This window comes from Stenella coeruleoalba (assembly GCF_951394435.1).
Source record: "Stenella coeruleoalba genome assembly, chromosome: 13".
Lineage (NCBI taxonomy): Eukaryota > Metazoa > Chordata > Mammalia > Artiodactyla > Delphinidae > Stenella > Stenella coeruleoalba.
In genome coordinates, this window is record NC_137159.1 from 68,504,313 (window position 1) to 68,518,526 (window position 14,214).

At 37.8% G+C, this 14,214-nt stretch overlaps 1 protein-coding gene across 9 annotated transcripts in view; it reads right to left on the reverse strand.

Annotated features, from left to right (window-relative positions):
- The window catches only part of BABAM2 (BRISC and BRCA1 A complex member 2), a 491,572-nt gene that overhangs the window by 345,006 nt on the left and 132,352 nt on the right, over nt 1–14,214 (reverse strand). For all 9 annotated transcript variants that reach the window (XM_079940869.1, XM_079940870.1, XM_079940873.1 and 6 more), the window contains one exon: nt 5,407–5,501. In XM_079940869.1, coding sequence (XP_079796995.1) covers nt 5,407–5,501 — 95 coding nt within the window. The remainder of the gene's footprint in view (nt 1–5,406; nt 5,502–14,214) is intronic.

The following is a 14,214-nucleotide window of genomic DNA, read 5'->3' on the forward strand; positions in this document are numbered from 1 at the left end:
TTAATCAAGACAGTATGGTACTGGCACAAAAACAGAAATACAGATCAATGGAACAGGATAGAAAGCCCAGAGATAAACCCATACACATATGGTCACCTTATATTCGATAAAGGAGGCAAGAATATACAATGGAGAAAAGACAGCCTCATCAACAAGTGGTGCTAGGAAAACTGGACAGCTACATGTAAAAGAATGAAATTAGAACACTTCCTAACACCATACACAAAAATAAACTCAAAATGGATTAAAGACCGAAATGTAACGCCAGACACTATTAAACTCTTAGAGGAAAACACAGGCAGAACATTCTATGACATAAATCACAGCAAGATCCTTTTTGACCCATCTCCTAGAGAAATGGAAATAAAAACAAAAATAAACAAATGGGACCTAATGAAACTTAAAAGCTTTTGCACAGCAAAGGAAACTATAAACAAGATGAAAAGACAACCCTCAGAATGGGAGAAAATATTTGCAAACGAAGCAACTGACAAAGGATTAATCTCCAAGATATACAAGCAGCTCATGCAGCTCAATAGCAGAAAAACAAACAACCCAATCTAAAAATGGGCAGAAGACCTAAATAGACATTTCTCAAAAAAAGATATACAGATTGCCAACAAACACATGAAAAGATGCTTAACATCATTAATCATTAGAGAAATGCAAATCAAAACTATAACGAGGTATCACCTCACACCAGTCAGAATGGCCATCATCAAAAAATCTACAAACAATAAATGCTGGAGAGGGTGTGGAGAAAAGGGAACCCTCTTGCACTGTTGGTGGGAATGAATATTGATACAGGCACTATGGAGTGTTCTCCATATGGAGGTCCCTTAAAAAAAACTAAAAATAGAACTACCATATGACCCAGCAATCCCTACTGGGCGTATACCCTGAGAAAACCATAATTCAAAAAGAGTCATGTACCACAATGTCCATTGCAGCTCTATTTACAATAGCCAGGACATGGAAGCAACCTAAGTGTTCATCAACAGATGAATGGATAAAGAAGATGTGGCACATATATACAGTGCAATATCACTCAGCCATAAAAAGAAATGAACTTGAGTTATTTGTAGTGAGGTGGATGGACCTAGAGTCTGTCATACAGAGTGAAGTAAGTCAGAAAGAGAAAAACAAATACCATATGCTAACACATATATATGGAATCTTAAAAAAAATAAAATGGTTCTGAAGAACCTAGGGGCAGGACAGGAATAAAGACGCAGATGTAGAGAATGGACTTGAGGACCCAGGGAGTGGAAAGCGTAAGCTGGGACGAAGTGAGAGAGTGGCATGGACATATATATACACTACCAAATGTAAAACAGATAGCTAGTGGGGAGCAGCGCATAGCACAGGGAGATCAGCTCGGTGTTTTGTGTCCAACTAGAGGGGTGGGATAGGGAGGGTGGGAGGGAGATGCAAGAGGGAGGAGATAGGGGGATATATGTATGTGTATAGCTGATTCACTTTGTTATAAAGCAGAAACTAACACACCATTGTAAAGCAATTATACTCCAATAAAGATGTTAAAAAAAAAGCCACTGAATTATACACTTTAAATAGGTGAATTGTATGGCATATAAATTATGTCTCAATAAAGAAGTTATTTTAAAAACATCAGAGCTATTCCCAAAATGGAAAATGATACCTCACTGGAAATAATGTCAAGCAAAGGCAAATGGCCTTCTATTGGAGATATTACTATAAGAGATGGATTCAATTAGTGGTTCCCAATAGCAGTTCACAGACTAACACATAAAAATCACCCAGGGAACTTAATGACTCTGTGGCTCCCTAAAGCATCTATCTAATTCAGTATGTCCAGTGAGGTTCAAAAATTTGTATTTTTGACAGGCTTCCTAAATTATTCTAGCATATAGCCAGAAGTGGGACCAACTATACCATTAAGATCCTAACAATAATTTTATGATTCCCTGATATCTATGAGATACCTATCTCTAGATCTGGTATCTATCTAGTACTTTCCATTCAGCTGAGAATCTCAAAGTCCATAATGAAATTCACCTTCCTGAATGAAGAGTCTGTGTTTAGAAAAAAGTGGCTTCATCAGATGGATTAGGGCACCTCATATATTTTTATTAACCTTATGTGTATCCTTTAAGCTACTTCAAACCGTTTTTTGCAAAGATACAGGGCACCCTCCAGAGCTGTGTAGATCTCACCCAGCTAGTGCAGGGTGTATCCTGGTTGCTTATCTAGACTTGTCCAGCTGACTGGTCCATGAAGAAGCACTGGGTAACCTGCCTGAGGCCTTAGATAAACTATAGCTAAAGAGAGGTGTTCCCCTAGATTTGTAATCTTTCTTTTAGATATAGTGCTTTATTTTTTTGGCTGTTCTTTTCAGCTAATTTCTCAAAAACATTTATGATAACTTCACTCAAAACTAAACATCAGGGGACTTCCCTGGTGGGGCAGTGGTTAAGACTCCACGCTCCCAATGCAGGGGGCCCAGGTTCAATCCCCGGTCAGGGAACTAGATCCCACATGCATGTCGCAACGAAGAGTTCACACGCCACAGCTAGGGAGCCTGTGTGCCGCAACTAAGGGGTTGGTGAGCCACAACTAAGAAGCCCACGAGCCACAACTGGGGAGCCCACCTGCGGCAACTAAGACCCGGAGCAATCAAATAAATAAATAAATAAAATATACACCATTAAATAAATAAATAAATAATAAAAAGGTTACACTTCTTAAAAAAAGAAAAAAAAAACTAAACATCAGAAGAGTGAAGTTATAATATCAACTCCAACACAACAATATGGTCGATTTCCCAGATGAATGGATAAAGAAGATGTGACACATAAATACAATGGAATATAACTCCACCATAAAAAGAAACGAAATTGAGTTATTTGTAATGAGGTGGATGGACCTAGAGACTGTCATACAGAGTGAAGTAAGTCAGAAAGAGAAAAACAAATACCATATGCTAACACATATATATGGAATCTTAAAAAAAAAAATGGTTCTGAAGAGCCTAGGAGCAGGACAGGTATAAAGACGCAGACATAGAGAATGGACTTGAGGACACAGGGAGGGGGAAGGGTAAGCTGGGATGAACTGAGAGAGTGGCATGGACGTATACACACTACCAAATGTAAAATAGATAGCTAGTGGGAAGCAGCCCCATAGCACAGGGAGATCAGCTCGGTGCTTTGTGTCCACCTAGAGGGGTGGGATAGGGAGGGTGGGAGGGAGAGGCAAGAGGGAGGAGATATGGGGATATATGTATACATATAGCTGATTCACTTTGTCATACAGCAGAAACTAACACACCATTGTAAAGCAATTATACTCCAATAGAGATGTTAAAAAAATAAAATTAAATAAATCTAGGTCGATTTCCTGAATATTAAAACAGAAAAGTGGAGTAAGATAAAACTTAAGGTCCTTTCTAACTTTTAAAGTCTATACTCTCACCAAAATAAATAGATAGATAGATAGATAGACAGATAAAAGATAATGTCTATACTCACAATCCTTGCCAATATTGAAGATGTGCTTTGTAAATTTTACAGGCAATTCGTAAGAGAAATTGTAAACATATATTTCCTATCCTTTCCATCATAGTGTTTCCTCTTGCATCATCCTAGCTCAAAGCCCCTTCCCCCGCACAGATTTTTACAACAGTCCTCAATCTCTCTTAATCCATTGTACTGACCACACTGCTGTTAGATAACTCTCCAAGTATCATTTCCTTCAGTGGCTCTTAACCTAGCATTCAATGCATTCCACAGTCTTATCCCAAGTTATCTTTCTAACCTTTTCTAGCCCTTCCTTATATTAACTTACCCTTCAGCAAACCTGTCAAGTACCTTCTTCTACAATATATTATACATATCATTTGTTTATGTCATTCCCCTTACTTGAAATACTCTCTGCCACACTCCCCACTTTTGTTCCATTCTTCAAGTATTATTATAAGTTTCACCTCCGCAACAAAGCCTTTTCTGACAAGCTTCTTTAAACTTCTGGAGCTCTTAGCCTGTAATATATCTTTGGCATTTAGCATATGCTACCTTCCACTGGGCAGATTTAATACAGGACAGATCTGTAGGGGCACGTCCGCCTTATTTTCTCCAGGTAAGGCCTTCAGCTTCAATATGGGGTGAATTTGTAACACAAAGCATCTAAAGGGACCATACTTAAACTACAATTTTTTAAAAAAATCAACTAAAGTAACAGTTTATGTGTAATTATTAGATTTTGCAACAAACCCATCCTACTCTTGCCAACTGTATTTTTACAGCTGTTTTCCAAAATTTAAGATAATTCTTTAGGTTTGGGTTAGTACTTCCTGTTTAATACTTCCCTTTTAAAAAAGGGAGGGGGGACAAGATTTCAAAGCAAGTCCTCAAACTTTTTTTTGTTTTGTGGTACGCGGGCCTCTCACTGTTGTGGCCTCTCCCGTTGCGGGTCACAGGCTCCGGACGCGCAGGCTCAGCGGCCATGGCTCACGGGCCTAGCCGCCCCGCGGCATGTGGGATCTTCCCGGACCGGGGCACGAGCTCGTGTCCCCTGCATTGGCAAGCGGACTCTCAACCACTGCGCCACCAGGGAAGCCCCCTCAAACTTTTAATTACAAAACTTCAATGAGACAAAAAAAAATTTCCAAAAAACAAAACTAAGAACAAAGTTTTTGAACAATAATAGAACCTCTCTTATGGTATAGGCATCATAGCAAAATCAAACTTGAGAAGGGAAAGAGAGAGACATTTTGTCTGGTCAGACCTTTTAAACAAAATGGTACATGCTTTTCTCCACTAGCCATGAAAAAAACACTTTTTATACAAACCACATGTGATCTGACAAGTACTACCATCCTTTTCTCTGCTTTAAATCCAGAAACATTTTACTTCAACTACAAAGTTTCTGGTCTTGCTTAATAAAGAACACTTAATCTGGTCTTTACCCTTCTGATAATAATACTGAGAAAATGCAGATGTAAGTCCAAATTTGCCACTTTCACTTCTATACAAAAAAAGGCCTCCTGAAGAGCCAAGAAACACTCCCCTAACAAGCCCCGTGATGAAGTGTTAGTAAACATTAGAAAATTGATCGCAGGCATGAAATATTAAGTTAAAACAAAGAAAATGTTTTCAACATGTCTCCTTCAGCTGAAGTAAATGTATTTTAACCAATATGCTAGAGGTTTTCATTAATCAAAATAGTCTGAAAATAAAACTGCAGTGAAAAAAAATCTCTTAACTATTTTGGCACATAACGAGTTACACTTATTTCACAGGACAGAGAAAAAAGGGGTGGAAAAAAATCCATGTGTTCAGCAAATGTATCTGTTAAAGAATTGTCAAAAGCTAACTTGATTCTCCTTTCAGCAAACAGAGATCATCCAAACAGGCCTGCAGTACTCACATGCAGAGCAGAGGGGTCTGGCAGGAACTCAGCATCTTCTCCAAAGATAAAGTCGGGAGGCAGCTCTGGGTACTGGGCATTGAAAATGATATCCCCTGAAATAAAAGAAAATGTCAGGCTCTTCTTATTTCCTTGCAAATGTATGAACGATCTGGGGAGTGCATCAGAAAAACTTCTAAAAGAAGTTTATATTAGTTTAACAAAAATACTGAAAAGCACTTTCAGAAACAAAAGAACTGATATCTTCTTTTAAATTAACATTCACAGCATGCAATCAGAAAGTTACCTCCTAATACACAATAAATACCCATGTAGAAAAGTAGAAGCAACGACATCCAGAGTACATGCAGATTTTATTAATAGGAAACGTTACTGTCCAGTCACTGCCCGCTAATTAATAAGCCTTTATCAAGGACTGATTTTCTAAAGATAAAGTCCTTGCCTTGAAGAAATTAAACACACAAACCTTTGGTATAATGGAAAGAACATTTGGCTTGGAGTCCAAAAAGTCAGATTTAAAACCACAGGATCTCCTAATTATTTATTAGTTCAAGTCATCTTGGGCAAGTTTTAACTTCTTTGGAGTTCAGTTTCCTCATCAGTAAAAAGAGGATATAATAGTTCTGACATCACGGATTTGTTGTGAGGGTAAAAAGAGATAGCATGTCTAGCTAGGTGTCTGGCATACGGTAAGCACTCAACAAGTCATACAGGAGTACTACTATTGTTAGTAATAGTGTTATTACTATCGAAAGTATTACATTGAAGCATAAGATAAATTACAAAAGCTCCTTGACAAATTTGTACTGTAAGTTCTTCTACCTCTCTGTTCCTCTCCTTTCTCCTTCTTTAGCTTCCTTTTCTTCCCCTCTGCTCACCCCAAGAATCCGCCCTCATCATTCCACTTACACCAACGAGCAGATCAGTATACCCACAATCTAACACACACACTGGGCTGTAGTGTATAAGAGTGTGTATACTTGTATACATGCACACAACCTCTGTACCCATACACACACGTAGTGTTGGATCAGTCCAGTCATTTTTACTGCTCAAACAATAATATCTTCATAGTGACATCTAAATTCAAACATTCAGAATTCAGTTTTCATTTGAGCCTTTCTAACCCTGTGTACTGTGTATTTCAACTTCAAACTCAACAAGTCTAAAAACATGCTCGTGACTGTCCCTTTTCTCACTCCTTTCTTCCCCTAACTGACTTCCCCATTTCTAGGGATGGCACTGCTACTCCTTAATCACCCATGCTGAAACTTTAATGTCTTCTTTGAACTGACCCACACCCTTTATACTCTTAGAAAACAAGTCATCTCAATTTTTTCCCCAAAATGTTTCTCATATGCATATTTCCTACTGCTAACAGCTCAACCCAGGCCCAGATGACTTAGTCCATACAGTTATGCATCCAAAGAACAAACATTTGAACTCTCCTCTAGGCACTATGCTGGGCATGAAAGATCAAACAAAAAACTCTGTTTTTAAGGACTCAACAGACTAGAAGAATTATTACCATACCCTCTTAAATGGTCTCCCAATACATCCAGCCCATACTACATACTATCATAAAGTAAATCTTAAAGTACTGCTTTGCCCCAAAACACCCTAGCTCAAAAACTTTCAATGGTTCTCTAATGTCAAATGGAGTAACAGCAAACTTCTCAAACTGGCATTTAAGGCCTCCAAAATACAATGTTCCTTATTTATCCACCCTTCTCCCTATCTACAAGCCGATACCAATATTCTATTCCCATCAACATGATCCACTCGCTAACCTCCAAACTATGACACCTAGTTGAAATGCTCTTTCCCCTTTCTCAGTTCTTACTCATCCTTTATGAGCCCTCTTAATTACCTTCTCTTGCATGAAGCCTTCCCTAATAAATCCAGTACACAATGATCATTGTTACTTCTGAAATTCAACAGTACTGATTGGTTATGCCATTCAGTGAGTATTTAACTGTAGACTTATATTGGTTTTGTAGCTCCATTAATTTTAAAAATCCATAATAAACACATGGTGCATGTGAGGCACTATGATACATGCTATGTCAATACAAAGACGGTTATCCTCAAGGAGCTTACATTTAGTGAGGGGGACAGAACATATACACTGCAGCACAAATACACAGCAGTACAAAGTAAGTACATATACTTGATCTTCCTAAATATATTGTAAGCATTCAGAGAATAAATATGCTCTTATTCTTATTTCATGTCTTCTCCAACAGGGCAAAGTACAATAGATACAGAATATATTCAAGAAATGCTCAATATATGAAAGAAGTTCTGTTCTCTGAATTGGTAAAGAATAGGGCTTCCCTGCTGGTGCAGTGGTTAAGAATCTGCTTGCCAATGCAGGGGACACGGGTTCAAGCCCTGGTCCAGGAAGATCTCACATGCTGCAGAGCAACTAAGCCCGTACGCCATAACTACTGAGCCTGCATTCTAGAGCCCGCGAGCCACAACTACTGAGCCTGTGTGCCACAACTACTGAAGCCCATGAGCCTACAGCCCATGCTCCATAACAAGAGAAGCCACCGCAATGAGAAGCCCGCGCACCGCAATGAAGAGTAGCCCCTGTTCACCACAAATAGAGAAAACCCGCGCGCAGCAACAAACCCCCAATGCAGCCAAAAATAAATAAATAAATTTATTTTTAAAAAAAAGAATAAAGTATGGAAGAGTTACTTCCACCACTTTCTGTAGGGAATAAATCTAAACAAGAAAATATACTCTTCAGAAGTTGGGTGTGGAATTAAATGATCAAAAGTAGTACAATCACTACCTCTCCTTCACCCTACCACAATCATTACCCCGGGTTTTTAACTATATCTATTACAAATTATAAACCTCCTTCAAGTGTTCTAACTATAAAACATTACCCCAAGCCAAGACTAAGAGGCAAAGGCAATATAAATGTACTGATTACTCATTCTTACTCAACTATACCCATAGGTTAATAGAACAGAGGCATTAAAGTTTTGGAAAAAGCCAAGCTAGAATCTATTGTGCCTTGATGTTCAAAAAATAAATAGCATGCTAAATTCCAATAGAAGAAATTTTATTACTTTTGTTACGACAGGAGGACACAAAGCTGGATTTTCAAGTTCTCAAAGGAGCACTGTCAGTAATACGTATTTCCAAACCACTAAACATTAGAAATCTGATCCAAGGATATCTACTCTTGCCAATTCTATTCAACATTGTACTGGAGGTTCTAGCCAGGGCAATTAGGCAAGAAAAAGAAATGAATGGCATCTAGATTGGAAAGAAAAACTAAACTTATCTCTATCCACAGATGACACGATCTTGCATATAGAAAACCCTAAAGAATTCACACACACACACACACACACACACACACAAAACTATAAGAACTAATAAACAAGTTTCGCAAGGTTGCAAGATACAAGATAGATGTATAAAATCAACTGCTTTTCTATACACTACTAACAAACAATCCTAACATAAAGTTAAGAATATAATTCCATTTACAACATCAAAAAGAATGAAATACTTAGGAATAAACGTAACGAAAGAAGTGTTAAGACTTGTACTCTAAAAACTACAAAACATTGTTGAAAGACTTTAAAGAAAGCCTACATATATGGAAGATGAACAACTCATGCTCATGGATCAGGAGACTTAATATTGTTAAGATGGCAATACTACCTAAATTAATCTACAGATTTCATGCAATCCTGCTGGCTTTTTTTTTTTTTTTTTGCAGAAATTGACAAACCACTCCTAAAAGTCATATGGAAATGCAAGGGATCCACCATGGCCAAAAAGTAATCCTGAAAAAGAGCAAAGTTGAAAGACTCACACTTCCCAATTTTGAAATTTATTACAAAGCCACAGTAATCAAGACAGTGTGGTAACGACATAAGGACAGACATACAGATCAATGGAGCAGAATTCAGACTCTGGAAATAAACTTTCATATTTATAGTCAACTGATTTTTGCCAAGGGTGCCAAGACAATTCAGTGGGGCAAAAAGAGTTTTACATCATTTGACACCCATAAGGATGACTATTAAAGAAAAAAGAGAGAGAGAATATAACAAGTGTTGGCGAGGTTGTGGAGAAACTGGAACCCCTGTGCACCACTGGTGGGAATGTAAAATGATGCAGCTGCTATGGAAAACAATATGGCAGTACCTCAAACATTTAAAAATACAATTACCATATGACCCAGCAATTCTACTCCGGGTATATATTCAAAAGAAGTGAAATCAGTGTTAGTGTCTCAAAGAAATATTTTTATACTCAGGTTCACAGCAACATTATTCACGATAGACTAATGAAAACAACACAAGTGTCCATCGACAGATGAACGGATAAACAAAATGCAGTGTACAAATACAACGGAATATTAATCAGCTTTAAAAAAGGACATTCTGGGACTTCCCTGGCAGACCAGTGGTTAAGACTTCGCCTTCCAATGCAGGGGGTGCAGGTTAAATTCCTGGTCGGGGAGCTAAGATCCCACATGCCTTGCGGCCAAAAAACCAAAACATAAAACAGAAGCAATATTGTAACAAATTCAATAAAGACTTTAAAAATGGTCCACACACGCGCGCGCGCACACACACACAAAGACATTTTGACACATGGTATAATATGGATGAACCTTGAGGACGTTATGGAAAGTGAAATAAGCCAGTCATAAAAAACACAAATACCGTACAAGTTCACTTATATGAGGTACTCAGAGTAGTCAAATTCATAGAGGCAGAAAGGAGAACGGTGGTTAGCAGGAGCTGGGAGAAGGGGAGAATGGGAAGTTGCTGTTTAAAGGGTATAGAGTTTCCGTTTTGTAAGATGAAAAGAGTTAGGGAGATTGCACAACAACGTGAATGTACTTAACACTACTGAGATGTTTGTTCTATATATTTTACACAATTTTTTTAAAAATTTTAAATAAAAGAGTCTGTTATAGACTGAATGTTTGTGCCCCTTTAAAATTCTTATGTTGAAACCTAATCCCCAGTATGACAGTACTTGTAGGTGGGCCTTTGTGGGTGATTAAGTCATAAGGGCAGAGCCTTCATGAATGGGATTAGTGCCCTTATAAAAGAGACCCAAGAGGAGGCCCCTCCCGCTTCTGCCATGTGAGGTTATAACAAAAAGACAGACTTTTATGTTTATGAACCAGGAAGAAGACCCTTACCACTGACTCTGCCAGCACCTTCATCTCAGACTTCCCAGCCTCCAGAACTGTGAGAAATAAACATCTGTTGTTTAAGCCACCCAGTGTGTGGTAATCTGTTATAGCAACCTGAACAGACTAAGACAGAGTCTTTTCAATAAATGGTGTTGGTAGAACTGGATAGCCACATGCAAAAGAATGAACTTGAGTCCCAACTCATACCATATACAAAAATTAACTCAAAATGGATCTAAGACCTAAGTGTATGAGCAGAAACTATAAAAATCTTCAAAGAAAACATACGAGTAAATCTTCATAACTAGGCAATGTTTTCTTAGATGATAAATCAAAAGTACAAGCAACAAAAGTAGGTTAACTGGACTTCATAAAAATTTAAAACTTTTGTCCTTCAAAGAACAATATCTAGAAAGTGAAAAGACAACCCACAGAATGGGAAAAAGTTTGGATTTAGGATTTGGCAAATCACACATCTGATAAAGGACTCGTACCCAGAATATAAAGAACCCTTTTACTTCAACAATAAAAGGCAAGCAACCCAATTTAAAAATGAGCAAAGGATTTGAATAGACATTTCTCCAAAGAAGATACAGAAATGGTCAATAAACGTATGAAAAGATGCTCAACATCATTTGTCATTAAGGAAATGAAAATCAAAACCACAAAAAGATACCACTTCAGACCCACTATGATGGCTACAATCAAAAAGACAAATAATGACAAGTGTTGGTGAGACTGTGGAGAAACTGGAACCCTCACACAGTGCTGGTGAGAATATAAAACAGTGCCATCACTTTGGAAAATAGTTTGGCAATCCTCAGAATGCTAAACATAGAGTTACTTCAGGACCCACCAATTCCATTCCTAGTTATATATCCAAGAAAAATGGAAACGTATGTCCACACAAAGACTTGCACATGAATGTTTGTAGCAGCATTATTCACAATAGCCAAAAAGAAACAACTCAGTGTTCATCAACTGATAAATGGATAAATAAAATGTGTTATATACATATAATAGAATATTATTCAACTATTAAAAAAAAAAGAAGGGGCTTCCCTGGTGGAGCAGTGGTTGAGAGTCCGCCTGCCGATGCAGGGGACACAGGTTCGTGCCCCAGTCCGGGAAGATCCCACATGCCGTGGAGCGGCTAGGCCCGGGAGCCATGGCCGCTGAGCCTGCGCGTCCGGAGCCTGTGCTCCACAACAGGAGAGGCCACAACAGTGAGAGGCCCGCGTACCGCCAAAAAAAAAAAAAAAAGAAGAAGAAGTACTGATATATGCTACAATGTGGATAAACCTTGAAAACTTTATGCTAAGTGAAAACAGCTGGACACAAAAGGCCACATATTGTATGACTGTTGTGTAATTCCACTTCTATGAAATGTCCAGAATATGTAAACCCATAGCAACAGAAAGTAGATTAATGGTTGCCAGGGGCCTGGAAAGGGGGGAGTGGGGAGTTATTGCTAACAAGCACAAAGTTTCTTTTTGTGGAGATGAAAATGTTCTGGAATTTGTGTTGATGGTTGCACAACTTCATGAATGTATTAAAAACCACTAAATTGTACATTTCGAAGAGTGAATTGCATGGTATGTGAGTTATATCTCAATAAAGGCATTGTTTTTTTAATGTGATGCAAAAGTTCATCCCATTTTAATCCAAACTTAAACACAAATAAATTAGAAAGTGTTTACTCGATGGTTATGAGTAAATTATTTTTTATAAATAAAATCATCTTGAAAATGCAATTGGAGAGTTCTCCATTTAAAGAAACTCTGCAATGAGTCCTTTTTAAAAGCAAAGAATGTTTTTATAAGATGAATACTTACAAAGACCTTTATTTTTCAAGAAGTTCCCCAAATGGGTCCTTTTAAAGGAGAGTACTGGGGAGTGTTAATTTTTTTTTAATTTTCATTGATTTAAAACAATTTTTTAAAGCTGCCAAAATTATTTAAATATGCAATAAATTTTTAAAGGAAACAATGTATACCAATTATTACACCCTCAACTGAAAGGATCCTTTTAGAGAGAAAGAAAAGAGAGAGATTACCATATTACACATAGTAAAAATATTATACAAATAATTTTCAAAACAAAGAAACAAATATCTTTCAGAATTTCACACTCTTACATTTCAGAATTTCTCAAAATATTACTTTCAACCTCAAAGAACACCTAAAACACTCTACCTTAATACTCTATAGCCTCTTGGGAATAAAATGCAGCAATGTTTTCTTGCTAGGGAGAATGGTCAGTAAATCAGACAAGAACATTTATTAAAAACCCACCATGCACAGATGCACATATGAGACACCTGGGGAGTTACCTAGGAAGTAGAAAACATAGTCCCTGACCTCAAGGCAGAGATGGTGGAAAAAGACCGACACAAATCATGGAGAAGAGCAATAACATCGCATTTCCTTTATTTCACCCTGGAGAAGATGATACAAACACAGAGTACAGATCACTAGGATACTGCTTACTCCAACTTTTCATAAAAAGGAAGAGCAGGCAAGAGAACAAAGAAATAAAAATAGGATCAGAGGTGATATAAGGTGAGGTTAAGAAAGAAACAAAGAAAAGAAAGTAAAAAAACAAAACACCTAGAATGGCTAGAAGTATAACAAACACCTAACAACTAAATGGCGGTTTCAAGTGTTATTTTTCATGATTCCCTGAAAATTGACAGACGACCACTGTAGGACCAATGGGGCAGGAAAACTTCTCTTTGAAAACACACATCTACAATTCTTCATAGAAATCACAGTCGGTGCTAGAAAAGTTTTTATTTACATGCTGTGCCTTGGCAGCCGACACTCTTCAGAGCATATCAACACCATCTCAGGAAGGCCCAATCACCAGATCCACAGAGCGGGCCACATGTCCTGCTCCCCGGTTACAGAAGGAACACAGCTTGTCCACAAGCTCCTTTCCTTATTCTTATAGTATAGTGCTCTTTTGTCCATCTTAAGCTTAAATAACTGCCAGGAAAACAGAGTTTCAAAGGAGCAATTCAAATGGTATATAACTGGTATTTTGCCAATGATGGAAGAATTATTCCTATCAGTGGCTACATAAAATGATTATTTACTGAAACTCCCAATTATGGGAAGTAAGGGTCAGACAAGAGTCTTGTGGAAATGCTAGGCTGAAGGAGATTTTCAACAGAAAGGCAGGTTTAAGCAACAGTTTTACAAAAGATTTTGAAAAGGTTAACTTATTTCCAAAAGTTAGTTCTAACTCTTGACAGTGTTTCCTTACACTGAAATGCAACATATCTTTCTCTGAAAATTTCATCTACTGGTTCTTAGAAATTTATGGAACAAGTGTAGTTTCACTTTAATAACAGAGCCCTTCAATTCTTTGCAGGCAGTTCTTGTGACCTCTCTTTCAACCCCACCATGAGTCACCTCTTGACCAGGTTAAATATCCCAGTTTCTTTCACTATTCCTCTTATGACTTGGTCTCCATTTCCTTTATCACTGTCTCCTCTCTCTTCTCTGCATGTGTACCAGTTTGTCAACAGTCCTCTTAGAGGGTAATACCCAGAACCAAACACAAGATTCCAGGTGTGCTCTAAGGAACACAGAATCGAGTAAAAAAAAAAAATCCATGCC